A 24,817-nucleotide genomic window follows, 5' to 3' on the forward strand; every position below is an offset into this window, starting at 1 on the left:
GCTGTCTTAGGTATACCCTGCTCTCAAATCTTCAGTTGATGGTATCCTGATCGTAAATCGATCTTGGAAAACACTTTAGCTCCTTGCAACTGGTAAAACAAATCATTGATCATCGGTAGCGGGTACTTATTCTTGATTGTCACTTCATTCAACGCACGATAATCAACAACCATCCTTAACGATCCATCTTTCTTCTCCACTAGAAGTACTGGACATCCCCAAGCTGATGAACTTGGTCGAATGAAACCTTTATCCAGTAACTCCTTAATCTGCTTCTTAATCTCCTCCAAATCATGCGCGGGCACCCGATATGGTCTCTTTGATATTGACCCGGTGCCTGGCAAAAGCTCAATCAAAAACTCAATGTCTCTATCCGATGGCATGCCTGGCAACTCCTCCGGAAATACGTCTCCTTCACCACTGGTACTTCCTCTTGCACAACTCCTGATAAGGAATTTACTTGAGAGTTGAGACCTCTTCGGCACATGCCGGGATACATACTTAATCCTTCTTCCTTCAGGGGTGGTGAGCATAATTGACTTACTAGCGCAATCAATGTTCCCTCCATACTTTGATAACCAATCCATGCCTAATATTACATCCAATCCTTGTGACTCCAATATTATTAGGTCTGAGGGAAACACATAGTTACCAATCCTTAAAGGTAACCGATCACACCATAGGCTGGCCATATACTCTGTTCTTGGCAAGGTTACTAACATGGGTGGCCTAAGGGCTTGGGTTGGCAACTTATACTTATCCACAAATCCCCTTGATATGTATGAATGCGATGCACCAGTATCAAAAAGAATGATTGCAGTAAATGACTTAACCAAAAACTTACCTATAACTGCATTTGGCTGTGCTTCAACTTCCTCCATGCTAACGTGGTTCACCTGTCCCCTATTGAAAGGGTTGGGCTTCTTTCTAGAGCTTCCATTTCCATTTCCATTCTTTGCTTCAGAACACTCCGTGGCGTAATGTCCATTCTTCTTGCACTTGAAACAAGTAATGTGACTTAGATCCTTCTTGGCGGGCGTTACTGGGTTGGAACGGTTCTGACTGTTGATTCCTCCATTCCCATTCCCATTCTTGGGGCCACTATGGTTATGCGTAATCCCTCCATTGGAATTATGGCCTCCATGGTTATGGTGAATGTGTCCTCCCGAGTTCGGGGTAAAACGGGGTCTCTACTTAGCTCCAGAATTGTACTTCCCTTGTCCATACTTCCTCTTGTAGCTGTCTATCTGCTGTTGCTTCCCTTCGATCATAAGAGCTCTATCTACCAACTCCTGGCAGTTGTTGAAAGTTGCCACCATCAACTGCATGCTCGGCTCATCGTTCAGTCCTTCCAGAAACTCTGCTTAGCAGCATCTGTAGCAACGTCGTCCGGGGCATAACATGCTAACTTACTAAAATCATCCACATACTGGCCCACTGTGCGTCCTCCTTGGCGCAAGTTGTGAAACTCGCGCTTCTTCATGGCCATAGCTCCTGCTGAAACATGGGCAATGCGGAAAGCCTGCTGAAACTGATCCCATGTAATAGTGTCAATGGGGTAAGTGGCTGTGAAATTCTCCCACCATGATGTTGCGGGTCCATAAAGCTAATGTGCAGAAAAATGCACTCTCTCCGCATCAGTGCAGCCTGCAGTGGTCAGCTCCCTTCCAATCTTGCGGAGCCAATCATCTACAACAATTGGCTTGGTGCTACTGGAGAACACCGACGAATTTAGCCTTAGGAAACGGGCTAAGTGATCAACAGGTGGTGGTGGTGGTGGTGGGTTGTTGTTACCTTGGTTCTGATTTTGAACTAGTAGCTACATCAAGGTATTCTGTTGCTGGATCAACTGAGTGAGCTCCGGTGGGAAGGCAAATTCATTGTCACGTCTCGGAGGCATCTGATAGTTTTAGAAAAGGTGAGAAAACAGAATAGAATGAGATCTAGGGGAAAACACTACCCATATGCACATGAGACAAACACAATCATATCACTTCAATCAATTCATGCATGGGCATACAATCGGTCTAACTATCGTTACAAGAGTGATTGGACTATACTATATACATGGGGAAATACTACTACTGATATGGTGGTCGACTAGAAAGTTTGATCAGTGGAAGACTCCATGATATCTGCTCTAGCTTCATCAACATAGTCATCATCGCTATCATCGGGATCTGAGTCAGTGTCGTCGATGATGATGTAGTCCTTGGAATTTTCGTCATCTCCTCCTGGCGCGGGGTCACACAACATATTCAACTATGCTAGGACACGGAAGTTTCTAGCCCATAATAGCTTGTGGCTGCACATGGAAGTTTCTAGCATGAATAATCTTATGATCCCTTTGAGCCTGGATGGCGAACCGTAGGATGATCACACGGGTACTCCGGGATATCCTAGGACAACACTTGATTCTCCAGGTGCCCTGACAACCAATCCACCCAGATGTGTATTTAAGTAGCCACCTTAAAGTTAACCATTAATTAAGAATACTCACATCTGTCATGGAAACACTCACCCAATCAACATCTACGAGCATAGCATAGCAATCCTAAGCATAACATAGAAGTAACTCCCAAAGGTTTGATAATAAACAGGGCAATAGGTTCTACCTCATCATCTACTTTCCAAACCCACATGTTATTCAGATCCTAACCATGCAATGTTTGAGGATTGAATCTAATGCATAAATACTGGGTAATAAAGGGATATGATCAAAGTGTTACTTGTCTTGCTGATGATCTGCAAAACCTAGAGACTCGTAGTAGCACGTTTCTCACTCCGGGAATTCTATCACAAACAAAAAATAACATACATAAGCACTCAACTAAATGCACGGGTAGAACTCAAATAAGAAGATCTAACCAGAAGGTTCAACTGAAGAACTCCGGTTTGCAAAAAGAATCAAATCAAACAGAGAAACGGAACTCAAACTACGAAAAAAACAAGATCCAATTACTAATCTGGACTAAAGTCAAATTTTACAGTATCAAAATCTTGTTCAAGTTGGTTAAACAGAAAGAGGGCTTCGAAATGAAGATCTAGGCACTTGTTTCATCTAATTCGGATAAACAAGCGAAAAGTTATACTAGATCGAAGATTAGGGCAGAAATCGCGATAAAAAATAATCGCGGAAAAACCCTGGAAAAAGAAAACGAGACGAACAGGCTAACGAACGAATGTTCGCTGTCTGTGCTTAACTGACGAAGAATGTTTGTTAAAACGAACGCACGGCCGAGCGTCCGCTAATTAACTAAATCGGAAAAAAAACGAACCGATCTGAAAAAAAATAGATCTAGGGTTTCAAAAAAAACGATTAGTTTTTTCGAGAAAACCAACGGCGGCGGCGGCTACCTCGGCGGCGGGGTCGGCGGCGGCGGCTACCTCGACGGCGGGGTCGGCGGCGGGCGGCGCGGGCGAGAAGCGGCGGCGGCGTCGCGGCGCGGGCGAGAAGCGGCGGCTGCAGCGCTAGGGCGGCGGTGTCGCTAGGGTTCGGGACGGCAGGCGGACGGGCTGGCGGGGGCGGCTGGGCCGGCTTATAAAGCCGTCGGGCGAAGTGTCCGGGTCGGACACGACCCGTTAAGTCGGTTGACTTTTTATCAAAAAAAATCATGGGACGCAGAAAAACAAATATAAGAAATACTAAACAGACTCCAAAAATTCTGAAATAAATTTTTGCGGTCCTCTAATAATATTGCGGACAAAGTGAACATTTATTTGGGCCTCTAATGCAGTTTATGAAAAACGCAATTTTTTTTCATAATTCAAATAAAATAGCAATAAAAGTCCAAATAAAATACTGATTTGATTTTAATTTTTTCCTCTAATATTTCTTTATTTTGGAGAAGTCATTTTATCTCCTCTCTTTTATTTTAACCTAGGAAATATTCGGAGAGAAAAATGATTAAAACCAATTGATCCTCTTTTCAAAATTTGAGAAAACTCAAATATGAAAATAACGAAATCCCCAACTCTCTCCGTGGGTCCTTGAGTTGCTTAGAATTTCTAGGATCAAACCAAAATGCAATAAAATATGATATGCATATGATGATCTATGTATAACATTCCAAATTGAAAATTTGGGATGTTACAGTAGGGGATTATCTTCATCGTTTGAACCAAACTCCTTTTGATCTAGGGACCTGTTACTCTGTCTGCACTAGCAAACACATAAGTGCCATATTGTTTGTGTCAACAAACTCCAAAACATAAGGAGGCAAATCATTGCACCAACAGAAGGACTCAATGAAGAAGTTCTTGGCATACAATGTGCTGACCACCAAACAGAACCTCTCTATATATCCTCGATCAAAAAATGGGGTCGAATGATGTGCACGAACAACTCAGGATTGAGATGAAAATTTTGCATGACAAAATCATAGATTTGGAGGAAGCCAATCGCAAGATAGGAGCCATCATTAACCCAATACATTACACGATGAAGGTGGCAAAGGGTTATGGTTTCTATGAAGTCTTCGACACAGATAAAATATATGTGAATTTTAAGGAAATCTATTATATGTTCATGTTCTATAATCTCAAAACTTGCCTAATCAGGCTATGGACGCATTTTCAAGCGACAGAGGGCCAGACGCAACAAGGTTTTCGATGTCATGATAGCTGACCCTTATCTCATGAATGGAGGAGAACCTATAAGATGAGACAACTAGGAAGTGCATGAAATACTGCCTTTTGCATTTCATGCAACATAACAAGCTGGAAAAGTTCCTCCTCGTATCCTACCAACCCAAGTAGGTGCTTGTTTGGTAGGCTTTTGCAACTTTTTCCTTGATATACGCTTTCATGTCAAAGTTCTAAACTTTGTCATATTCGCATTATGTTTCACTTGTTTGTGCAGGGATGATTGGGTTCTCATATATCTACGACCGCAAATGTCCTATTGTTCCTTGATGGATTCCATGAAGAGCCAGGGAAAATAACGGTCGCTCCTGAAGGAACTTTTGGATGAATGTATCATTGATTGGAGTGTGACCGGAGGGCACATGGTTGAGAGGCACTATAAAGTCAATGGAACAAGGAAAATAACCTGCTTCAAGATTGACTCTATATGTTGCCGGCAACAATCGCCTCTTACTATGACGTGTGGCTTCTACATCTGCCTTCACATCAAGGACTTCGTACGGTCGGAAAAAACGTTCAGGTTGCATGTACACATTGTCAAATGGGGTCAAGAACTATAAAACATGTGGTCTGAAGCAGGCAGAGCTCAAACTCATCCAACCCACGTTCATGACTATAATAAACAAGTAGGTCCGCTCGTTGTTGTCCGAGGTATTCTATAATTACACCGAAGAAGATGAGTCGAACAAACGAGAGAGGCAAAGCTTATAGAAGCAGTTACTATAGAGGAGAATGGACCAGCAAGACCTGCAGCCTACCTATATCTTGCATGCATGAGTATACAAATTTGGCCCATTATGTTGTTTAACTAGACCAGCACACTAAATTTGATGACTCGTGTATTGTTTGTTACTCGTTTATTGTTAATGTACTTCTCGTTCTTTGTTATAAGTTATTATCGTTAATTTTATCTCTGATGTGATCCAATTTACAGTTAATTGTTCGCCTTTTGCATCAACTTCCGTTGTCGTGGCACCAATATACGCTGCCACACCATCGTTTTCATTGCAGCATGGAGTACATGTCAGTGTTGGGCGGGAGAAAATGCCTGCCACATGTTTTATTGGCTAGTGGCAAGTGCGAACCATCGCCTGCCATTGGTGCTACTCAGCGTCAATGGCAGACGCAAGGTAGAGCCCGCCATTGATAAGCCTTCATCAGTGACCCCCGTCGTGCCCACCACTGATGACCTATTAGTAGTGGCAGAAGGTTAGTGGAAGGCGCCCTTGACAGGCACGCCCGTCACTGATGACCTTTTTGCGCCCGCTACTACTAGCATGTTCTGCAATAGTGAAAGAAAGGACTGAAAATAAAAAGAAAAGAAGACTGAAGAAACATGAGAACAACTCAACAAAAATTGACACGCGAGATAAAATATACAATGATCTGAACATAGTGTTAGGTTATTTTACAAAAATAATATACATGCCATATAGACCAACCAAAAAAAAGAAGGATCCATATCATGTATAAAAATCTTAACGGTACAAAATGATCAAGCGTGCACATCCATATATGCTACGTTGCACCGATACGGCGACACCGATACGGCGATACGAGTACGGTGATACGGGATACGGCAATTTCTAAAAACAACAACACGCGATACGGCGAGTATATATAAATAATTAATAAAATGACATGTAATAAAAACAAACATAATAAAATTTCTGAGATGAGATCAAAATACCACCCCATTGGTTGACTCATTGCCTCCATGCCTCTTTTCTTTTCTAGTCTTGAATGATCATCCAGGTCCTCAACTCCTCATGGTGTATGCAAAACAGATCAAGTAATCTAAAAGTACTAGCAACTAGCAACCACTCCATGTCCTTGCAGACGCCCAAACATAGCCCCATTCGTAACAACTAACGGGTAGGAGCAACTAGCAAGTAGCAACCACTAATGATTTATGAAGACAAAAAGTTGAATGATAGATCAACTAAAGCAGGCAAGCACTGATTCCAGCCGGCGGATCTACTTGCTTGGTACAAGAGGCAAGCGGCGGCTAGCTTGTTCCAGCCGGCGGCGAGGGGAGTCAACAGGGCAGAGCCGCCGGAGGCGACGATTCCAGGCGGCGAGCGACTCCAGCCGCCGCCGGCGGCGGCCAGCTTGCGCTCCTCTCCCCTGCCGTGCGCGTGCGAACAGAGTGATGCGGGCATGGCATAGGTTAGTGTTAGTACTGGGCTTTCTACTGGGCTGGCGTATCCCAGCCGTGTCGTGGACTCTGTACAACGCGTATCGGCCTTTTTTTTTTCTTTTTTTAAATCGAAAAACGAGATACTTCGGCGATACACGTATCGCGACCGTATCAGCCGTATCGGCGTATCGGCGACGTACAGGACCGGGATACACAGGTTTTGGACGTATCGGTGCAACGTAGCATATATGTATATCTCTAGTGCAAACTGTGTTATCATACACAGCCTGAGGGAAAAGAAATTAACTGACCGGGAGAGTAATGAAAAGTGAGCAGAGGCACCAAGAAAAAGAAAAGAGTGCCCCGGCTACTCAACACCAATGTTTTAAATAGCGGCCCGTGGCATTTAGCGGTGACCCTTGAAAACAGCTATAGTCTGGCTATAGCGGCAAATTGTACATGAAATCATTTAGCGGCAACACCCTCAAACAGCTATAGCCGGCTATTTAAAACTATGCTCAACACACACCAATACAAGTACTTGAACCAAAAAAATATCTACCTACAAAATCCACTTCCTCTTAGCACTGGAAAGAAAATTACTCCCTCCGTCCCATGATGTAAGACGTTTTTCGACACTAGTGTAGTGTCGAAAAACATCTTACATTATGGGACGGAGGGAGTAACATTGAAACAGCACAATTAATGCAGTGTCTCCCTACGCCCGAAACATCACACTTCCAATCTCCATTCCATTTACACATGGCACTACGGATTTCTACTGAATTGTTGGACTGCATTTTGAACTGCAATTTTTTTTTTCGAGATGAGGTTGAACTACATCGTTATATTATCGAGGGACTTCGGGTAGGCATTGTAAAATGAGAATGTTCTTCCTTACTTTGCCTTTTCTGGTTTTTGCAGTGATCTAAAGAGATCGTGGTAGTAAACATGAGACTGCAGTAACCCGTAGAAATCCACCACAGGAAGATCCATGGGAGTTCAGAAGCCATCCTTAAGATTTTGACGGCATGTAATCAACCTGGCAAAATCCGCGTGATGTTTCACTCAGGAATTGATGTGCAATTGGTCATAGGCAGGCATGTCATTACTAAAGAGGGGCCATGGGCAAGCTGGCGGTGCGCGAGACAGGCCGACAGAAGGGTTTGATGCGCCGATGGCATTTGTACTCGCTTGAGCTGTACGCTTCCATAGTAAAAGCAGCGGTACCATACAATAAATTGCGCCCCACATTCCCCTATTTTCAGTGATCTTTAACTCCACTGGATTTTATCTGACCGTAGATTATATCTGAATCTTGAAAGTGTACTATGTGAACCATCACGCGATTACTCTTGATGAAGAGATGACACAGTAAAGCTATGTCAGTGTGGTCGTAAGTTAATTCAGCATTTTTGGACAAAGAAAATATATTATATCCGGCCGCCGTATGATACAATATCCGGACCATGCCTAGACTGAGGATGCACACAACAACAAAAAATAAAAGGAAGAAAAATGAAAAATAAAGTGAGTCGACGTGCCGAACAACACACAGCAAACAAGCAGCGACAACCATCCACCGTCCTTCACAATACATGGACTACGAAAAAGGTTCTTTGAAAGCAACATATTCAGAAAGGAAATGACGCACAAGTGCCATCATTGTTGGATCCGATGAAGAACAGGTCATTGGTTTTCACCCCAAGAGCACGTCCCAAGAATATTCAATGCAATGCCTTCGACAAGAACACGCCGCGTAAGCGCCGACATTGCCGATGTGAGTCATGTGACCATCGACGCAAACCCAAAGTCATCGTGTATTGCCGCCACCACTTACCCAAGAAGACGATGCTGCGTGGAGGCACATATATCTTTGTGTAATCTACAAACGCAGAGTATTCTTTGTGTGTTCATTACATTTGTACTACAATACAACATCTATTTATTTATTTATTGCGGGGGAATACAACATCTAATTTTCCTGTTAAGTTAGTACTCACTTGTAAATGGATGTGCTAATGACCAAATCGATACCATAACCCAAACAAAACACGAGCAATCAATCAATGTAGAGCCGAGCGTCGTCGCACATACGCAGCCCCGGCATCCACCGCCACCGCCGACACTTAAACCCACCGTCGATCACGGCCTCACGACGATCTTTCTACAATCTCTGATGAGGCAACTTTTTTGGCATCCTGTAGCAATTTTGTCGTCTCAAGGGCCCAGCCATGAACACCTTTTCCTTTCTGCTAGGGACACCCAGCGTCTCCGCCCCACAGAAAAAGCTGGAGACGATAGCTTTGTGTCCTTGTCCTCACACAGTCACCTGACTCACCGCCCCCTTCGTCCCTCCATCCATACCATAGGATGCCTCCACAGGGTCACAGGTGACCCAGCGGCGCAACAGTCCCTTCTTGGTAAGCGGCGGCAGAGCCACGCCACCACCCACTGTCACTCACTCACTGGAACAAACCAAGGTCAGTTCTCAGCTCAGCTCAGCTCCGCCACTGCCATCCACACCTTGTGTTCTTGCAATCTTTCTCTGTCTTCTATTATCAGTTCTATCTATCCATGCCGCCCTTGTCCTCTGTGTGTATGTTTCTCAATCCATGTTTGGTGGTTGGGAAAACGATGGGGATATCTATCTATCTGGATATCTGGAGCTAGCTAGCCAGGGGTTGGAGGTACCGGGAGGGATAGATGGCGATGGTTTTGGCTCCGTTGCTTCACTGCACTTGCTAATTGTAGCCAGTTGCTTGCATGCGCAGAGGTTTTCTAGCCGGCTGCTGCGCCAATTTCTCGCCTGCTCAGAGAAGGCAATTCTGTTCTTGTGTGTGCGTATTTCTAGCAAGGTTGAACTGCTTGCTTGAGGCTTCTTCATGTCCGCTCTTTGTTTGAGGGCTTGATTTGGTGTAGCCAATCTGCAGAAAGAGGTGTACAAACAGAGTTTCAGCTTCATTAATGGGTTATAAAACGTTGGCTTGTGGTTGCCGGAAAGAGTACTTGCGTTAGGCGCCATCCTTATCAATGGATGCGCCTGTGTTGTGTAGTACCGGTAATTCTACTGAGATAAAAAGAGAAGCACTCAGTGCCACTAGTAATCTTGTAGAGGAGAGGCACCTCTCTTTCTCTCTATGCTATTCTTACAATACTTTTACCAATTTTGACTTCTGGGACGGCGTAATTGGCTTACTTAATTAGATAGATGTTCTACGTACCTACCGGCGTTAAATGGCTTCACTGCTGGGTTGCTCTCACAGTTGTGGATCGATGCTAGCGGACGGCCACCCACTTGGGTTCTGGAAGAAGCTAGCATCTGATGGCTAATTTTGTACTATCTCCTTTGCAAGGAAATAGAGTACATTTGGTTAACAAATGTAACCTTTTGGAGCAAGTGGTAGGCGCACTGGGGATAGAACTGAGCAAACACCTCAATATACCCTGTGGCTTCTTCTTTTTCCAGTTAAGTGTCGCTTTCTGCATCACTAAAAGTGAAGGACATTGCAGCTGGCAGAAGTAGAAATTGTTAATCCTGCCCAGTGGATTAGGTGACCACAACTGCAAATTTGTAGAAACGAACATGATGCTGATATGTTTGCTTTATGGAGGAAATGATACTTGGTATCATATTGTATAGTTTCTATGAATAACTTTGCAGTGTTGAGCTGATACACATTTTCTGATTCTTTTCCCCAAGTAGCACCTATGTATTTATAGATATGCGCCACTAATGTTGCATCTACTACTTCTAATTTCTAGGGAATCTTGCATATCGCTGATTACTGATATAAAGTGAGAGAATCAATCGATGGACCATAAAACATGGCTTTGGAGAAAAAAAGCATCACAAAGGACAGTTCTAGCAAAGAATAAATCCAATATATCAGAAAAGGAACATGAGGTATATCATCTAGACTTTAAGAATTTTGAAGTTTATTCGATACCTATTAATTAACTCATAACAAGTGCTTGGACTTTTCTTTGCACGCTGAAGGACAAGATTGCCCGGTTGGAGAGATCACTGCAAGGCTTAAATGAACAACTTTCATTTGCTCATGCTGAATGCTTCGAGAAGGACGCTATTTTAGCCAAGCAAGCAAAAGTAGCTGAAGAAGCCATACTAGGTACTACTCCATTCATTACTCTCTGTTCATGCTCATAAGTAGTTGGGCATATGATTTATCTTCCTAGAACTATAAATACCTTATGCATGTATCTGTATGCATATATGTCGGCTATTAAATTTCTGACCAACCGCCTTTTGGCTATGAATGTTCCAGGCTGGGAGAAAGCAGAAGCTGAAGCTATAGCTATCAGGACAGAACTTGATGATACTCTACATCAGAAAGCCATGGTTGAGCAAAGGATTTGTCAGCTTGATGAGGCTCTAAATGTTGCAATGGAAGAGAGGGAGTTATTGATAAAGGACACTGCTGAAATAATTTCTTGTGAGAAGGATAAAGTTTGGAAGCTTGAACAGAATGTCACAGAGAAAGATAACATAATTGCTAGCTTGGACGATGAGTATAGCAGACTATCTGAAATCCTCTCAACAAAAGAGAAAATCATCTTGGATCTAACTGAATCAAATGCAGTGAAAGAGTCAGACTTGAAGGACCTTGCAGTAAAACTGGAGTCAACGGAGAGGTCAAATTCTTCTCTTAGATATGAAGTTTGCATGCTGCAGAAGCAACTTGATATTCGTAGTGAGGAAAGGAAGTGCAATCTCAAATCTGCTGATGCTTCACACAAACAACATCTTGAAAACGTAAGGAAGATTACTAAGCTAGAAGAAGAATGCAAGAGATTGCGCTCGATGGTGCGTAAAAGGCTGCCAGGACCAGCTGCCGTTGCTAGAATGAGAAGTGAAGTTGAGACACTGGGCAGCAGTACAACACACATAAGGACGGGAAAGTTGAATTCTACCTCCTTCAATTCATATGATCAGACACAGAACTCTTCCAATGCATCACATGTAAGTCCTTCATTGCTTGCAAGGCTACACGTGACGGAAGATGAAAATAAGGCCATGAAGGAATCTCTTTCTAGAAAGGATGGTGAACTTCAGCTTTCTCGTACTATGCTTGCTCGTACAACCTCTAAACTTTCCCAAGTTGAAGCTCAACTTGAAGACTTATCAGGTGATCAAGCTACCACGGGACTGGTAAAGAGAAGTCCTACAGTGGTTGAAAATCCTCTTTCATCTATCACCGAGGGTGGTTGCAATGAAGATAATGTAAGCTGCTCAGGTTCATGGGCGTCAGCCTTGATTTCTGAACTTGAACATTTCAAGAAGGGGAAGCTGACTACACCTTCTTGTAAGAGCACAGGAATGTCAGACTTAAGTTTCATGGATGACTTTGAAGAAATAGAAAGGCTAGCGATGGTATGTGACGATAAGCCTTCAAAATCGTATGATGTAAAGAGAGAGGCAATCGAATCAGCAGGTAAAGAGCTGGTTCCAGTGGATGGTCCCGATGAAACAACTAATCAAGTTCACCCGCACAAGACTGAGAAGGGACTCCTGAAGTTAATTGAACTTGTCGAGGGAGTTATTCAAAGATCGTCAAAGGATTACAGTAGCAAACTCGTGCAATCTGGTGACAACATGGGTGATCAATCCACGCTGATAACTGGTTATTTCGCTCATGCATTCTTATGGAAAACATCAGAACTTACCTGTGTACTGCGACACTTCATTGTTGTATGCAATGAGCTTCTGTATGGGAATACCGATGTCGAAAGATTTGTTCTTGAAGTGAGCCTCACACTAGATTGGATACTCAACCACTGCTTTTCACTGCAAGATGTATCAGAGATGAGGGAAACTATCATAAAGCATTTGGGTTTAGATAGCGGTGATGGGCATGAAATTGTTGCAGCCAAACAAATAGGAGTCGAAGTGATAAATGGCATAGATGAACCCAGCACTCCAAGCAGCGAGCAGATGTCACTAGTTTCTGCATCAGGCCCCGTGGATATTGGACTTAAAGCTGATAATGACACAGACAGTATAAGGAATGGAGTCTCATTCTCTAAATCCCATGCACCGGAAGGAACATCTTCAAGTTTGCGAGCAGAACTTAATGCATTGAAAGAAACAGGAAATCTGGTAACACACGGTGTTGATGGTAAATCAACAGTGAGTGAACTTGACAAACACAAATCCATCCCTAACTCTGAGGCAAACAAGGGAAATCTACAGGGAAGCAGTTACTCTACTGAAGAAGACCCAAAATGTGTTTCTGGGAATAAAGACAACAATGTACACACGGTAAGATCCAGGCTATCTTATTTGTTGAATCGTGTGGTTTTGAAGATTGCCTAGCTCTTTTTTTAGGAGAAAGAAAATACATATTTGAATTTACAGTCTTATGCAAGAAATTTGCTCCATATTGATGTTGTCTTTTCTATATTATGTATAAAAAATTCCTTTTGTGAAGCTGTATATAGCATTCTTTCTATTCTTGTAGCAACCCGAGTTGCACGCAACCTCAAATGTAACTTCGGTAAAAAAGAAAGGAAATCTAATTTAAAAAATAGGACATAAGGAAATTTCAAATGACACTCTTGCTTCATTCTTTTTCCATTGTGGCAGCGTAACATAACATATCGCCATTTTATGTCCATGCTGTATATTACAAATTTTTGATCATATATGATAGCAAATACCATCTTGACTGCCCTTGTCATGAGACCACTGGAAAGAACTGAACATGTTTTCAGATCCATTCAGTCAATTTACTGGTTTCTTCAGTACACTACACCCTGCTTTGAAGGGCTCTTTAGTCCATTAGTATTACCTTCATTTGGTCAGTTTACCAGTAAATAAGTTTTTTAAGTTAACATTTAATCCCCTTGTTCACACAGCAGCTGGAGATCTCGACAGCATCAGAAAAGCTCATCGAGTGCCAGGAGACAATCCTAAGCCTGGGAAAGCAACTAAAAGCACTTGCATCGCCAAAGGATGCCACCTCGGTTCGTCCGGAGCGAAAACCTCGGTCTAAGTCACTGAATGAGATGCTAGCCGTCGACGACGGGGGATTTGATGACCTCAGCTCCCCGAAGACCAAGGAGATTATATGCTCAGAACTAAGGCCACCACATGAAAGAAATTTTTCTGTCGGCGGGGGAGGTGGCGATTCAGAATCATGTTATTCCCACCCGACGCCAGTGGTTCCACCTGCCAAACCTTACGGCGTGAGCGGAACCTGCAAGAAAGAAGCTGCTGCGAGGCCAGTATCGCTCGCAGTTGTCCCAAGCAAGCAGAGGGGAAACCCCAACTTGCTCAAGAGGATCCTGACAGGAAGGAGAAGGGATGCCATAATCAAACCAAAGGTGGTCCTGAGTGCTTAGCTGACGGAGACAAGGGAGACACTATCCATGATAAAATTCCGTTTCCATGTGTAAATTACGCGTGTATCGGTTGCTTGTTGAGCTGTGTGTTCTTGTCAGGTTTAGGAAGAACCATTGAGTGTAGATGTCGTATATGCATTACAGTATTATTAGTGTGCTTTTCAGCGTTGTGGCCATCATTACCCTGTTGCTTAGGTCTATGAACTTGTCTTTGCTCTTGGATGTGGCTGATTTATTAGTAGCATGCTATTATGTGCATCCTTTATGAGGAAGGATTCTTGTTCTGAATGCCTTGACACTGACAAGGCTGATGTCTCCTGTGTGTATTTGTTTCTGAAACTGACTAAGTGGCCAGATTTCATGTACATATATAATCGTTGTCTCTGTCAATCGAGGTAGGCAGGATTTCAATTTTGACGTGAAAGTTGTAAGCAGCGTCATAGAACTGGAATTAAATGGATGAAGCATGTGACGTAAAATTAGCATGTTCAGACTTCGAACGGGAGTGTGAGGATCCAGACTGACCTCCTTCCGCACAAACTTGGATTCGACGGACAAGTGAGCGGCGCCGCGATCGCGTCCTCGGCCGCCCTTCCGCTGGGAGGGGTGGAGGTGGAGTCGTCCAGCTGACGCGGCCACGCGCTCCGCAAGTTCAGCCGTCGCCGACGGCCGCGCGGCATCGAGGAGGAGCGTGTCCGGCCGGGGTCGGGACAGCGCCGAGGGAACCGATTCCAGTGGGAAGAAGAGAAGTGGGGGGAGTAGGGAGACGGTGGAGCGGCGGCGACGGCGGGGTGCGCGGTGAATCGGCGGCAATGTGGAGCGGCGGCGACGGCGGTTTGCAGGTGGAATTGACAAAAGGCCCATGCCGCGATGGCCCAGCTAGTAGTAGTAAGGACCCTAATAAAGAAACTAGTAGTAGGCTGTAAACTGAAGACCTAATAAGTACAGTACTATGCTAGTAGTAGTATGTCTCGCTTATCGCGAAATGTAGCTGCGCCTTGCCGCTGGCGTGAGCTGCTGCATTGACTTAGTGGTACCGCGTCTAGTGAAACGGTTTGGGGAAGGTCCTGAACACCGGTTCGTGGAACCTTTCACTGATTTTTGCCGATTTGTAGAAGGCTCCACGCGGTTTTTTTTGTTTCTCTTTATGGTTTTCAGTGGCTTTCTTTTATTTTCTATTTTCTATTTTCTTTCTTTTTTAATTTTTTCTAATACATGTTGACTTTTTAATATACGTTGTACTTTTTTCTATACATGTTATACATTTTTATGATACATGTTAACATTTTCACATATATGATGGATATTTGAAATACATGTTTGAACATTTTTGTTACATGTCAAAGATTTTATTTTAAATACACATTGAACAATTTTTTAAACACATGTTGAAAGTTTTTCAATACATGTGAAATATTTTCCAGATACACCCCAAACATTTTTTTCTAAAATACATGATATATTTTCTTAAATACATGTTAGACATTTTTTTTGATACACCACGAACATTTTTCAAATACATGATGAACATTTTGTCAAGTACTTGTTTAAACATTTTAGGGTTATGTGGGAGGAGGGTGCGAGCTCGAACCTTACCCTGCCGACACAGACCTCGAGGCCGCAGTGGTCGCTCGAGTTTGCGTCAGCATCTTCTCTAGTCCTGACTATCAAAGTGACTCCAACGGGAAGCCATTGCTGGGCCTTGGCACTCGACGACGTCGAGTAAGCTTTCTATCCAAAAACCTAGCGTGTTGTTGATTCTAGGGCTACGCTTCAACATATTCATGGGGAATTTATGCACATAGTTAATTTGAGTGTTTCAATTAGTTGTAGATTGCGTGTGTCGTTCTAGAGTTTGGGTTCATAGCCTTGGTGTGTATAAATAAATTAGGAAATAAATAGTGAGATTTGTTAATTTAGAGAAATCTACCTCTTAATTTAGACAAAATGCAATGTTCTGTCTATTAGTGAATATTTATTAAACAATAAGCTATTGATTTGCTTATTAGCGAATGTTTATGAGTGTAATGTAATGGATTAAACAATGTCTTGTTTATTAGATCCTTTTGTGTTTATTAGTAATGTGATGTATTAAACACTGCACCACACTGTTTAATAGTTCATGTTTTGTTGATTGACATTATTTTCTTTTAAGTAGTTCCTGTTGTGTTTATTAGTGTAATGTAACCGATTAAACACTGGTGTGCCATGTTTAATAGTCATGTCTGGTTTATTAGTGTAATTTTGCACTGATTATTAAACAATGATGGACATTGTTTACTTTTAAGTAGTTCATGTTAAGTATAGTTGTTTTGCTTATTAAACACTAAATGAAACTGTTAATTAAAATGGTTGTTTTACTGTCTTTGTTTGAAGTTTGGATGATGATATTTGGGAGTACAACCTTTCGAAATTGCTGCAGTCTACCAAACGCCTCCTAACTGTATTTTGAAAGCCCCATTTGAGTTCGTCTACTAGTAGGAGACTAGAAGGCAGCAAGAAACCCGAGTACAGAAGCGTACACCGGACCGGAGTGAACCCGAGGAGCCGACCCACCCACATTCCCAGCAGTAGAAAGCCGCCGCGGTGGCCCCTGAGGCCCTGAGCAACAGAGCGTGGCCTGAGACCCGCCTGAGCAGCGGTGCATGACACGACGGGGCCTGCCGCCTGCGCGGTGGCCCGCGGCCGGCACCCCACGAGACGGGCACGCACACCACACAGCGCCGGCGCGGCCCACCCGGCGCCCCGCCTGCGTCGTCGTTTTCCAGGCGCACGTCCACGCCGAGACCGAGCCGGGCCCTTCCCCGTCGGAGAGAAAAGCTCGCGGAAAAGCGGGGCGCGGCTGGCCGGACTGTGCGAGTCTCGGAAAAGAGCGACAAAAGCGACGCGCGCGCGTACCGCATGCACCATGTACCCGGCTGCTCGCTCCCTCGCTGTCTCACGCCTCCACGGCCGTCCCCTCCGGCCGATTGGACGGCCGGGGCCATGCATGGCATGCTACCTCCCTCGGTCGCCGTTGCCGATCGTCTTTTTCGTCAGCGTGCAACGCCTTGGCCTCACGCGCCAGGGCGCAGCGCAGTGCAGTGCTGCAGGGCGTCTTTTAACGGTCGGCCTCGTTGTCAATCTACCCACATCGTTTTCCCCGCACCGTACCTCACCTGCAATGTTTGCAATGCACTGTACTCACTGACTGCACATATATAATGTACAGGGGCACGTCGCTAGTTTAGCCGGGCTGCAGGGGAAATAATGCACCACAGTAACGTACGAGAAACTTTTCATATAGGCATCGTATTATATATGTCTTTCAGATACAGTGCCATACAAAGCTACTAGGTCTGACGTACGTACGTACGGTCTGATCGATCATGCATGCAACTCTACTCAATATCATTGGCATACGATCAAGCATGTCTCTCGCGCTATCATGACCGTGATGTCACTCGACACACACTCCCGTAGATGTTTAAAGCAAGCAATGTATAAAGCTGGCGCCGAAGCCTTGCTCAGACGCTCGGCTCTCGGTATAATTGCCGCAAAAGGCCTGGTTTAACTGGTGTACGCTACACGCATATGCATACATCATGATTTGGAACGCTGATAATAGTATCATGCATGCCCCAAACTTACCGCTTTTCTCTATGATGGAGTGTATGTATTATCTGCGATGCAAGAGGGAAAAAAAGTTCTAACGTACTCCCTCCGGTCATTTTTACTCCGCGTATTAGATTTGTCTGAAGTCAAACTGTGCTAAGTTTGCCAAATTTATATTAGAAAATATTGACATCTAAATACCTAATAAATATAATATGAAAATATACTCCATGATGGATCTAATGATATTGGTGTTGTTATGTGAATGTTAATATTTTTTTGTATAAACTTGGTAAAACTTTGATGAATTTGACTTCAGATAAACCTAATATGCAAAGTAAAAATGACCGGAAGGAGTATACACCTCATTCTTAAGAAAGTATATGCAGCAATACAATTTTTTTTTGAGAAATAACAGCACAACATTTCGTTCATGGTTAGTTACAGCTAGTACTTAATTTATTTCCCAAACCATCACCTTATTGGTATTTACAAGCTTTCTTTGGTGAAACTTTGGGGGGGGGGGGGGGGGGGGGGGGGGGGGTAGCTCACCATTCATGGTCTGCTTGGTGTAAATTTGAACTAAGGTGTGACTTGGTCTCAGTCGACTGAGACTAAAATGAAAAGAAAAACTGAAAAAAAATTGTATGAATCTTCATGCAAGATCAAAGGAATATAGCATTGACTGAGACATAACGAAGTCTTAGTCGACTGAGACTTAGCAAAATTGTTTGAACTATTATCTCCACTAACGTGTAAGTACTATGGATGATGACTCATGTGACCTGGCCTAACCAGACATATATCCTAATGTGAACGTATGACAAATCTTCACAAAAGTTAGTTATCCTATATATGTAGAGTGGGGTGTAGAGCTACTACATAAATTTGGCAAACTTGTTTCCACGTGCTTCCACGTGTTGGTAAAGCTCGTGAATCATAATCAAAATCTAATTGACTGAATTTACATATTGCCTTGGTCTTATATGTTGATTAGATGGCTTTATTAGATGTAGATCAAGCTCTTAACTCAAATGAACGCAAGTGAAGTAAGAACTACTCTCTTGAATACTACATACTCCACTAGTAGGAAACTGCTGACACCACAACTATGCATGTTTTAATTAGGCAACCCAAACATAGAAACGCACGCAAAAAAATCAGAAAAGCTTTCCCAATGAAAACCGGCTCCATGCATGGATGCATGCAAGACGGAGTGTCTACACAAGCAGGTACGACGAAGTCAACAACTACGCAGCTTTCCCCTGCGGACGCAACGGGAAGAGCTCCAGGGTAACGTTATCCGTGCAGCCGTCGGCGGCCACCTCCGCCACCGCGTCGCCATGCCCATCGCCCCACGTCCTGCACCGCCGCTTGCACCTCATCGTCTCATCGTCGCAAGCTTCCTTCTCATCATCACCTGCTCCATCCTACACAGAGACCAAATACATCGTAGCTGTAAATATCGTAGGGAAAAAATAGCGCGCTATAGGGCCGCTAATAGCACGCTATAGCATATAGAGATTTGGCTCGTTAAATAAATCAATGTACAATGCCTCGCTAATAGCACGCTATAGTACGCTATAGCACGCTAATAACATATTTTTGGGGGCCACACTATTTTCTGTAGCGCGCTATTTTTTTCATTACGTAGTAATAACCATACTAACTGCACCGTGTGGTTCTTGTTAATTAGGTACCTTGGTCGTCGCCGTTGCAGGCGGGGAGGAAGAGTCGAGGGTGCTGAGGGTGAGGAGGGCGGCGCGCTTCTGCTTCTGCCGCTCCCGGGCCTTGTGGTTCTGGAACCAGTAGAAGACGTTCTTGCCCTCGATCCGGCCGTGCCTGCCGAGCTCCTCCGTGATGCGCTCGATCTGGGCCGAGTTCGGGGTGCGCATCCCGCCGCGGTACAGCGCCTCCAGCACCTTGATCTGCTCCGCCGACGGGTTCCACCGCGTCGTCCCTCCCACCGGCACTTGCACCTGCGAGTATATTTTCACATGGTCACTTCCCATGGCCTTTCACACGGACATGCATAGCCAGCTACCACTTCAATAGACAGAGCTGAAGTTAAGTGCGTACGGTGTGGTTTCTGACGGTGCAACTGAGCAGCTTGGTGGCGTTCCTGACGCGGCCGAGGACGTCGGGCGGCGCGACCAGCTTCCTCGGCTGGTCCGGGAGCGAGATCTTGGGCGCGAGCGGGCGGAGGCACTGGAAGGCCCCGTAAGGGAACAGGGCCGAGGGAGGAGAGGTGGACGGTGCCGTAGCCGGCGACGGAGAAGACGCCGAGGCCGCTTTCTCCAGGTAGGAGGGCACATGCAGATGGTGAACCCTCATGCTGCAGGTGCAGGTGTATAGTTTAGTGCAAAGTCTGTACGGGGAATGGGACGAAGATTTGGCTCAGGGCTAGAGGGGCTAGGTCGAGATCGGGATCGAGCAACGTCGTCCTGGCGCGGGTGGTTATATATGGGGAGACAGGCGGTAAAGGTGGCGAGGGTTTGAGTGCTGGCTTGTGCGAGATCGAGGTAACAGTGGAAAGCGGGAGCTTTTCATGGGGGGCGCGCGCGACAGGGAATGTGGTGTGGAGATTGGTGATGAAAGGCGTCAGCGTCTGGTAATCATGCGAGACAAGGAATGCAGGCGCTGTAGTAAAGGTGAAAATTCTCGCATGGAGCTCTCTTTTCACCTTTTCCTGTCCAAATTCACGACGTACGATCGATCGATTGACAAGCAAATATATATTGGAAATTTTCTCTTTTTTTTTCTTAAGTGTAGGTTTGCATGGTTCTAAAGCAACTCTGAGGCAACATCTTCACACACACACTGACACACACACACACACACACACAATGTTTGCTACAAGCAGTGGTAGTTACCACCACTTGCGTTTTGTATGTTGTATGTAGTATCTGTCGAAATCGAGAGTATGTAGTATATAAACATGATTAGGTAGTATATATACAAATTTTTAGATAGTATGTACCATTTTTTGAGTATGCTCTTTTTTACGTACAAATATGTACGTATTTCACAAATATAACAAAAATTATGGGCTCATATGCAATTTTTTCATGTAACTTGTTTTGAAATATGTTAGATATAGTATACGAACATATTTAAAATAATAAAATAGTATATATAGTACCACATCCTAATATATAAGACATGTGGGGTAACTACCACCGGGTGGTAGGATGGATTTTCCATATATATATATATATATATATATATATATATATATATATATATATATATATATATATATATATATATATATATATATATATATATATATATATGCATTGGTCGTAGCTCAACTCCATGGAGACCTTTATTTGGAACATTCATATTTTGCATTTCAAAGTTGGAGACTGGATTTTCTACCCACGGGTGCAGGTGCACCCGCATGAACAGTATGTTCGATTTAAAAAAAACCAAAAAAATCTGAAATTTTGGGACATCAAACTAGATCGAAATCTTTAGCTTCATGCAAAAATTTGTGACCAAATAACATCCGAGGAGCCTCACCAGAAATAAGAAAATCAGCGTTCAAAGTTTGTGCACTTTTGAGCAGTGATTTTTTTTTGTCACGACTCCTCGAATGTTATTTGGTCACAAAATTCAGAAAGGTGTGGCTGCTCCCGGGTGCACCCGCATGAACAGTACATGCGGAAAAGATTGAAAACAAAATAAAAAAAATCTGAATTTTTTTGACATCAAACTAGACCAAAAGTTTTAGCTTCTTGCAAACTTTCTTGACCAAATAGCATTCGAGGAGCCCAGACAAAGAAAACAAAATCACTACTCAAAAGTGCACAAAACTTTGAACACTGATTTTGTTATTTCTGGCGAGGCTCCTCGAATGTTATTTGCTCACGAATTTTTGCAAGAAGCTAAAGCTTTTGATCTAGTTTGACGTCCCAAAATTTCAGTTTTTTTATTTTGTTTAAAAAAATCGATGTGCACCCGCACCCGGGAGTAGAAATTTCAGTCTCTTGAAAGAAATTTCAAAAAATTCTGAAATAATTCCACTTTGACTTATGGATGTATACTACAGGTGTGTAAACTTTTAGGAGAAAATAGATTGATTCGGGAGCTACAGAAAAAAGTGAAACAGTTGGCTTTATAAAGTGAACAGTGGAGTGCACACAATACTGTTTTGAAAATCAACAATTTATCAGTTTTTGTAGCTCATCTGTCATGGCATTTTACCATAAAAATTTGCACACATGCAGTATACATCTATGAAAATTTGTTTTTCCAGATTTTTTGGAATTTGGAACAGTGTTTGATTTTTTTTAAACAAGGTCCATGGAGCTCGTCAGCTCGAGCACTAAAACACATTTTTGTTGGAGAGGGTCGAACATTGGGCATCTTCAAGTGAGTTGGTCAAATTACACCCCTCTATTTCTTCCCGGGCACGTTCGGATTTGTTTCCGTCATGTATAGTGGTACCCATTTGAGTCCCATACTTCTTCCCCACGTATCCGTCCCACTTTTCAACCTGAAGTATTCCACTTTTCACTCAAATAAAAACATTGATTTTTCGTGAAATAATTCAACGACATCTATTACAGTGCAACAATAACTCAAAGATTAATATCACAATTCAAACATAAAGTTTCAAATTATATAGTTCAAGCTTAAAATCAATTTAATCAGAGATGGTCTTCTATTGGTTTTCATGATGCACCTACGCATGCTCTAGTAGAGCATTGTAAAGTTGTTGATCCACTTTTTTTGTTCATGAATTTTCTGATGTTTCTTGAGAAATTTCCAAACTCAGTCATGCTTTGTTGTGGGAGTTTGATAGTCTCTTTTATGAATTCAAAATCAACATCACATAGGTCACCTCATCCTCCACAATAATATTGTGTGATCACACAACATGTTATCACCTCCCACAGTGTCTTGGGATCCCAATTTTAAGCAGGTCCACGAACAATTGCAAAAGAGCTTGTAACACTCCGAATGCCCTCTTCACGCTCTTTCTCCCACCTTCTTGCATGTCGGCAAACATAGACTAATTATTACTTTGTGGGTGGGAGGTTGTTTTGAAAAACGTCGCCCGCTGAGGATAGATACCAACAACAAGGTACCACCCCATGGTGTAATCACGCCATTGAGCTGATAGTTGCACTCTAGACCTTTGCCACAAAAAAAATCCTTGCAAACAATTTAGATTGTTGGAGCACATTGATGTTGTTGTGAGACCCTGGCAAGTTGGCATATCCATAAGTCTTGTGATGCAACTGTTTGAAAGGTGATGGTGAGCTTTCCAACTTGACCCTTGCATTTCTCTTGCGAAGCATATGGATATTTCTTCCATTGCCAGTGAATGCCATTCGGGAATCCAAGCATGTCGTGGAAACACTCTTGCTTCTTCAAGTACCAAAAGTCAGGCCGTCCTAGGCATTTTGTTCTATCAAGTACTCTTTTAAAAATATATTTACGATTATTTTAGCGAATCTGACCATTGCTTCAAGGCATGTGCTCTCAGACATCGGAGGTACTCATCACCGACGTCTGCAAGTATTCTGATAACAACAATACATTTCTGGAGAACAGAGAACCCAGGCAGCACGGTGCAACCACTCATCGGCGTGAAGTAATCATCATACGCATTCACACCCTCCACATTACAGAAAAAAAAGTTTGTGCATCCATAATCAGAGACGAAAAAAGCCTCCCTAATATGTCGGATAAGCGTGAAAACAATCGTCATAGATCAACATGGCCCCTTGCCCCACACCAATGAATAAACATGAGTTCCGACATAGCACCCTTGAAGTTGTGAACATGCTCGTATTCCATCAACAATGATTCAAGGACACTCAACGTCATCATCACTAATTCTCCATTCAAATTGTCTTTTAGATGGCGAAGATTCAGAATTGATTGTTGAAGTACTCATCGTCTGGATCTAAGATGTTTCCCTCAATTGAAGAAAAAATCTTTAGCAAAATGCCATGTTTGATCCTTTCACCATACACTCTTGGTGTGCGAGGTGTCTACTGTCTAGCATGTTTGTGCATGTTGAGGGGCGTACCTGAGCGGAGAAGGGGGGCCACTGGGGGACGAATTCGTCATTCGAACGGCCGGCGATAACAAAGGAAAATGTAAGTGGGTGACGGGGAGGGTTCCAGGTGGGCTTTAGCTTTTTGTGTTAACTTGGCATACAGTCCAGACATCCCACTTCTCCCTTTGATGTGATACCGAAGTTTGGGATTCTAGATAGCTGAAACAATTATGGGAGAAGTGGGGGACGTCGTTGGAACTTTTTAGTCCGGACCGAACAAATAGGGGAGGAGTAGGGACAACCTTGGAGATGCTTATATGCTAGGATAAAATAATAGGAGCTGCGTAACAACCAGTTCCTCGAATATGTTTAGTTCTCATCGCTTTTGTTCTAAAAGTTGGATTTGCATCCACAAATTATTGCTTTTATTTCCTTGTGTATGCCTTGCTATTGATGAACGTGAAGGGTTATTGGGATGATTTGGCATGGACCTTTTTACTTAAATTGTAGCATATGCCGAACAGATCTTGTAAGTGGTTCGAGGAGGAGGAAACATTATTCATAAGTAAAAAGTAATAATGGTAGGACATGATTGGACGATTTCGAATTCAGGGGGGTGAGATAGAGGAACTTTGGGACCAGTTCAAGTAAAATTAAATATTTGATCCCTCAACTTTTGGTTAAATCTAACTTTGGTTCTTAAACTCTAAAATTAGATAAACTTGACTCGCAACATTTAAATGGTCCGACCAAATTTGCTCCCACAACATGTGCCCATACGAGATTTTTTGGATGATGTGTTCGTCATTTCTCACAAGTCAATTCAAAATGAATAGAAAATGAAATATAGGGGGGGGGGGGATTTATCAAAATTTAAAGTTCTTTCAAAAAAGACGTAAATATCTAAAGTTTGAACATAAATATTTGAAATTTATGATGGAACAAATATTAAGTTTAAGACATTCATGAAAAAAAATACGATTATTTTTCATGAATATTTACACATTAACTATTTTCAGACGTTCCTGATTTCCCTGACCAATTCAGATTTTTGCATTCAA

The 24,817-nt window shown here is 43.1% G+C and overlaps 3 protein-coding genes across 4 annotated transcripts; 1 reads left to right on the plus strand and 2 right to left on the minus strand.

Moving 5' to 3' along the window:
• The first annotated feature begins 9,068 nt into the window (after window positions 1-9,068).
• Window positions 9,069-14,414, plus strand: LOC123047121 (filament-like plant protein 4). Of its 2 annotated transcripts, none has more exons than XM_044470613.1 (5): window positions 9,069-9,267; window positions 10,550-10,691; window positions 10,785-10,914; window positions 11,071-13,064; window positions 13,661-14,414. In XM_044470613.1, the coding sequence occupies exons 2-5, from the start codon at window positions 10,599-10,601 to the stop codon at window positions 14,144-14,146; spliced, it is 2,703 nt and encodes a 900-aa protein (XP_044326548.1). In that variant the 5' UTR covers window positions 9,069-9,267; window positions 10,550-10,598; the 3' UTR covers window positions 14,147-14,414. The 2 variants fall into 2 exon arrangements, with proteins under 2 accessions (XP_044326548.1, XP_044326549.1); XM_044470614.1 differs by having other exon boundaries at window positions 13,664-14,414.
• Window positions 9,262-15,029, minus strand: LOC123047122 (uncharacterized). The gene is made up of 2 exons (XM_044470615.1): window positions 14,672-15,029; window positions 9,262-9,711 (listed from the first exon to the last, which is right to left on the minus strand). Exons 1-2 carry the CDS (start codon window positions 15,008-15,010, stop codon window positions 9,598-9,600), a joined length of 453 nt encoding a protein of 150 aa, XP_044326550.1. The 5' UTR covers window positions 15,011-15,029; the 3' UTR covers window positions 9,262-9,597.
• A 3,698-nt stretch (window positions 15,030-18,727) lies between these two features.
• Window positions 18,728-20,161, minus strand: LOC123042426 (WUSCHEL-related homeobox 4). Its single transcript, XM_044464881.1, has 3 exons — window positions 19,820-20,161; window positions 19,441-19,719; window positions 18,728-19,170 (listed from the first exon to the last, which is right to left on the minus strand). The coding sequence occupies exons 1-3, from the start codon at window positions 20,072-20,074 to the stop codon at window positions 18,991-18,993; spliced, it is 714 nt and encodes a 237-aa protein (XP_044320816.1). The 5' UTR covers window positions 20,075-20,161; the 3' UTR covers window positions 18,728-18,990.
• Between the last annotated feature and the right edge of the window lie 4,656 nt (window positions 20,162-24,817).

Source organism: Triticum aestivum, chromosome 2B, assembly GCF_018294505.1.
Source record: "Triticum aestivum cultivar Chinese Spring chromosome 2B, IWGSC CS RefSeq v2.1, whole genome shotgun sequence".
In the NCBI taxonomy this organism is placed as follows: domain Eukaryota; kingdom Viridiplantae; phylum Streptophyta; class Magnoliopsida; order Poales; family Poaceae; genus Triticum; species Triticum aestivum.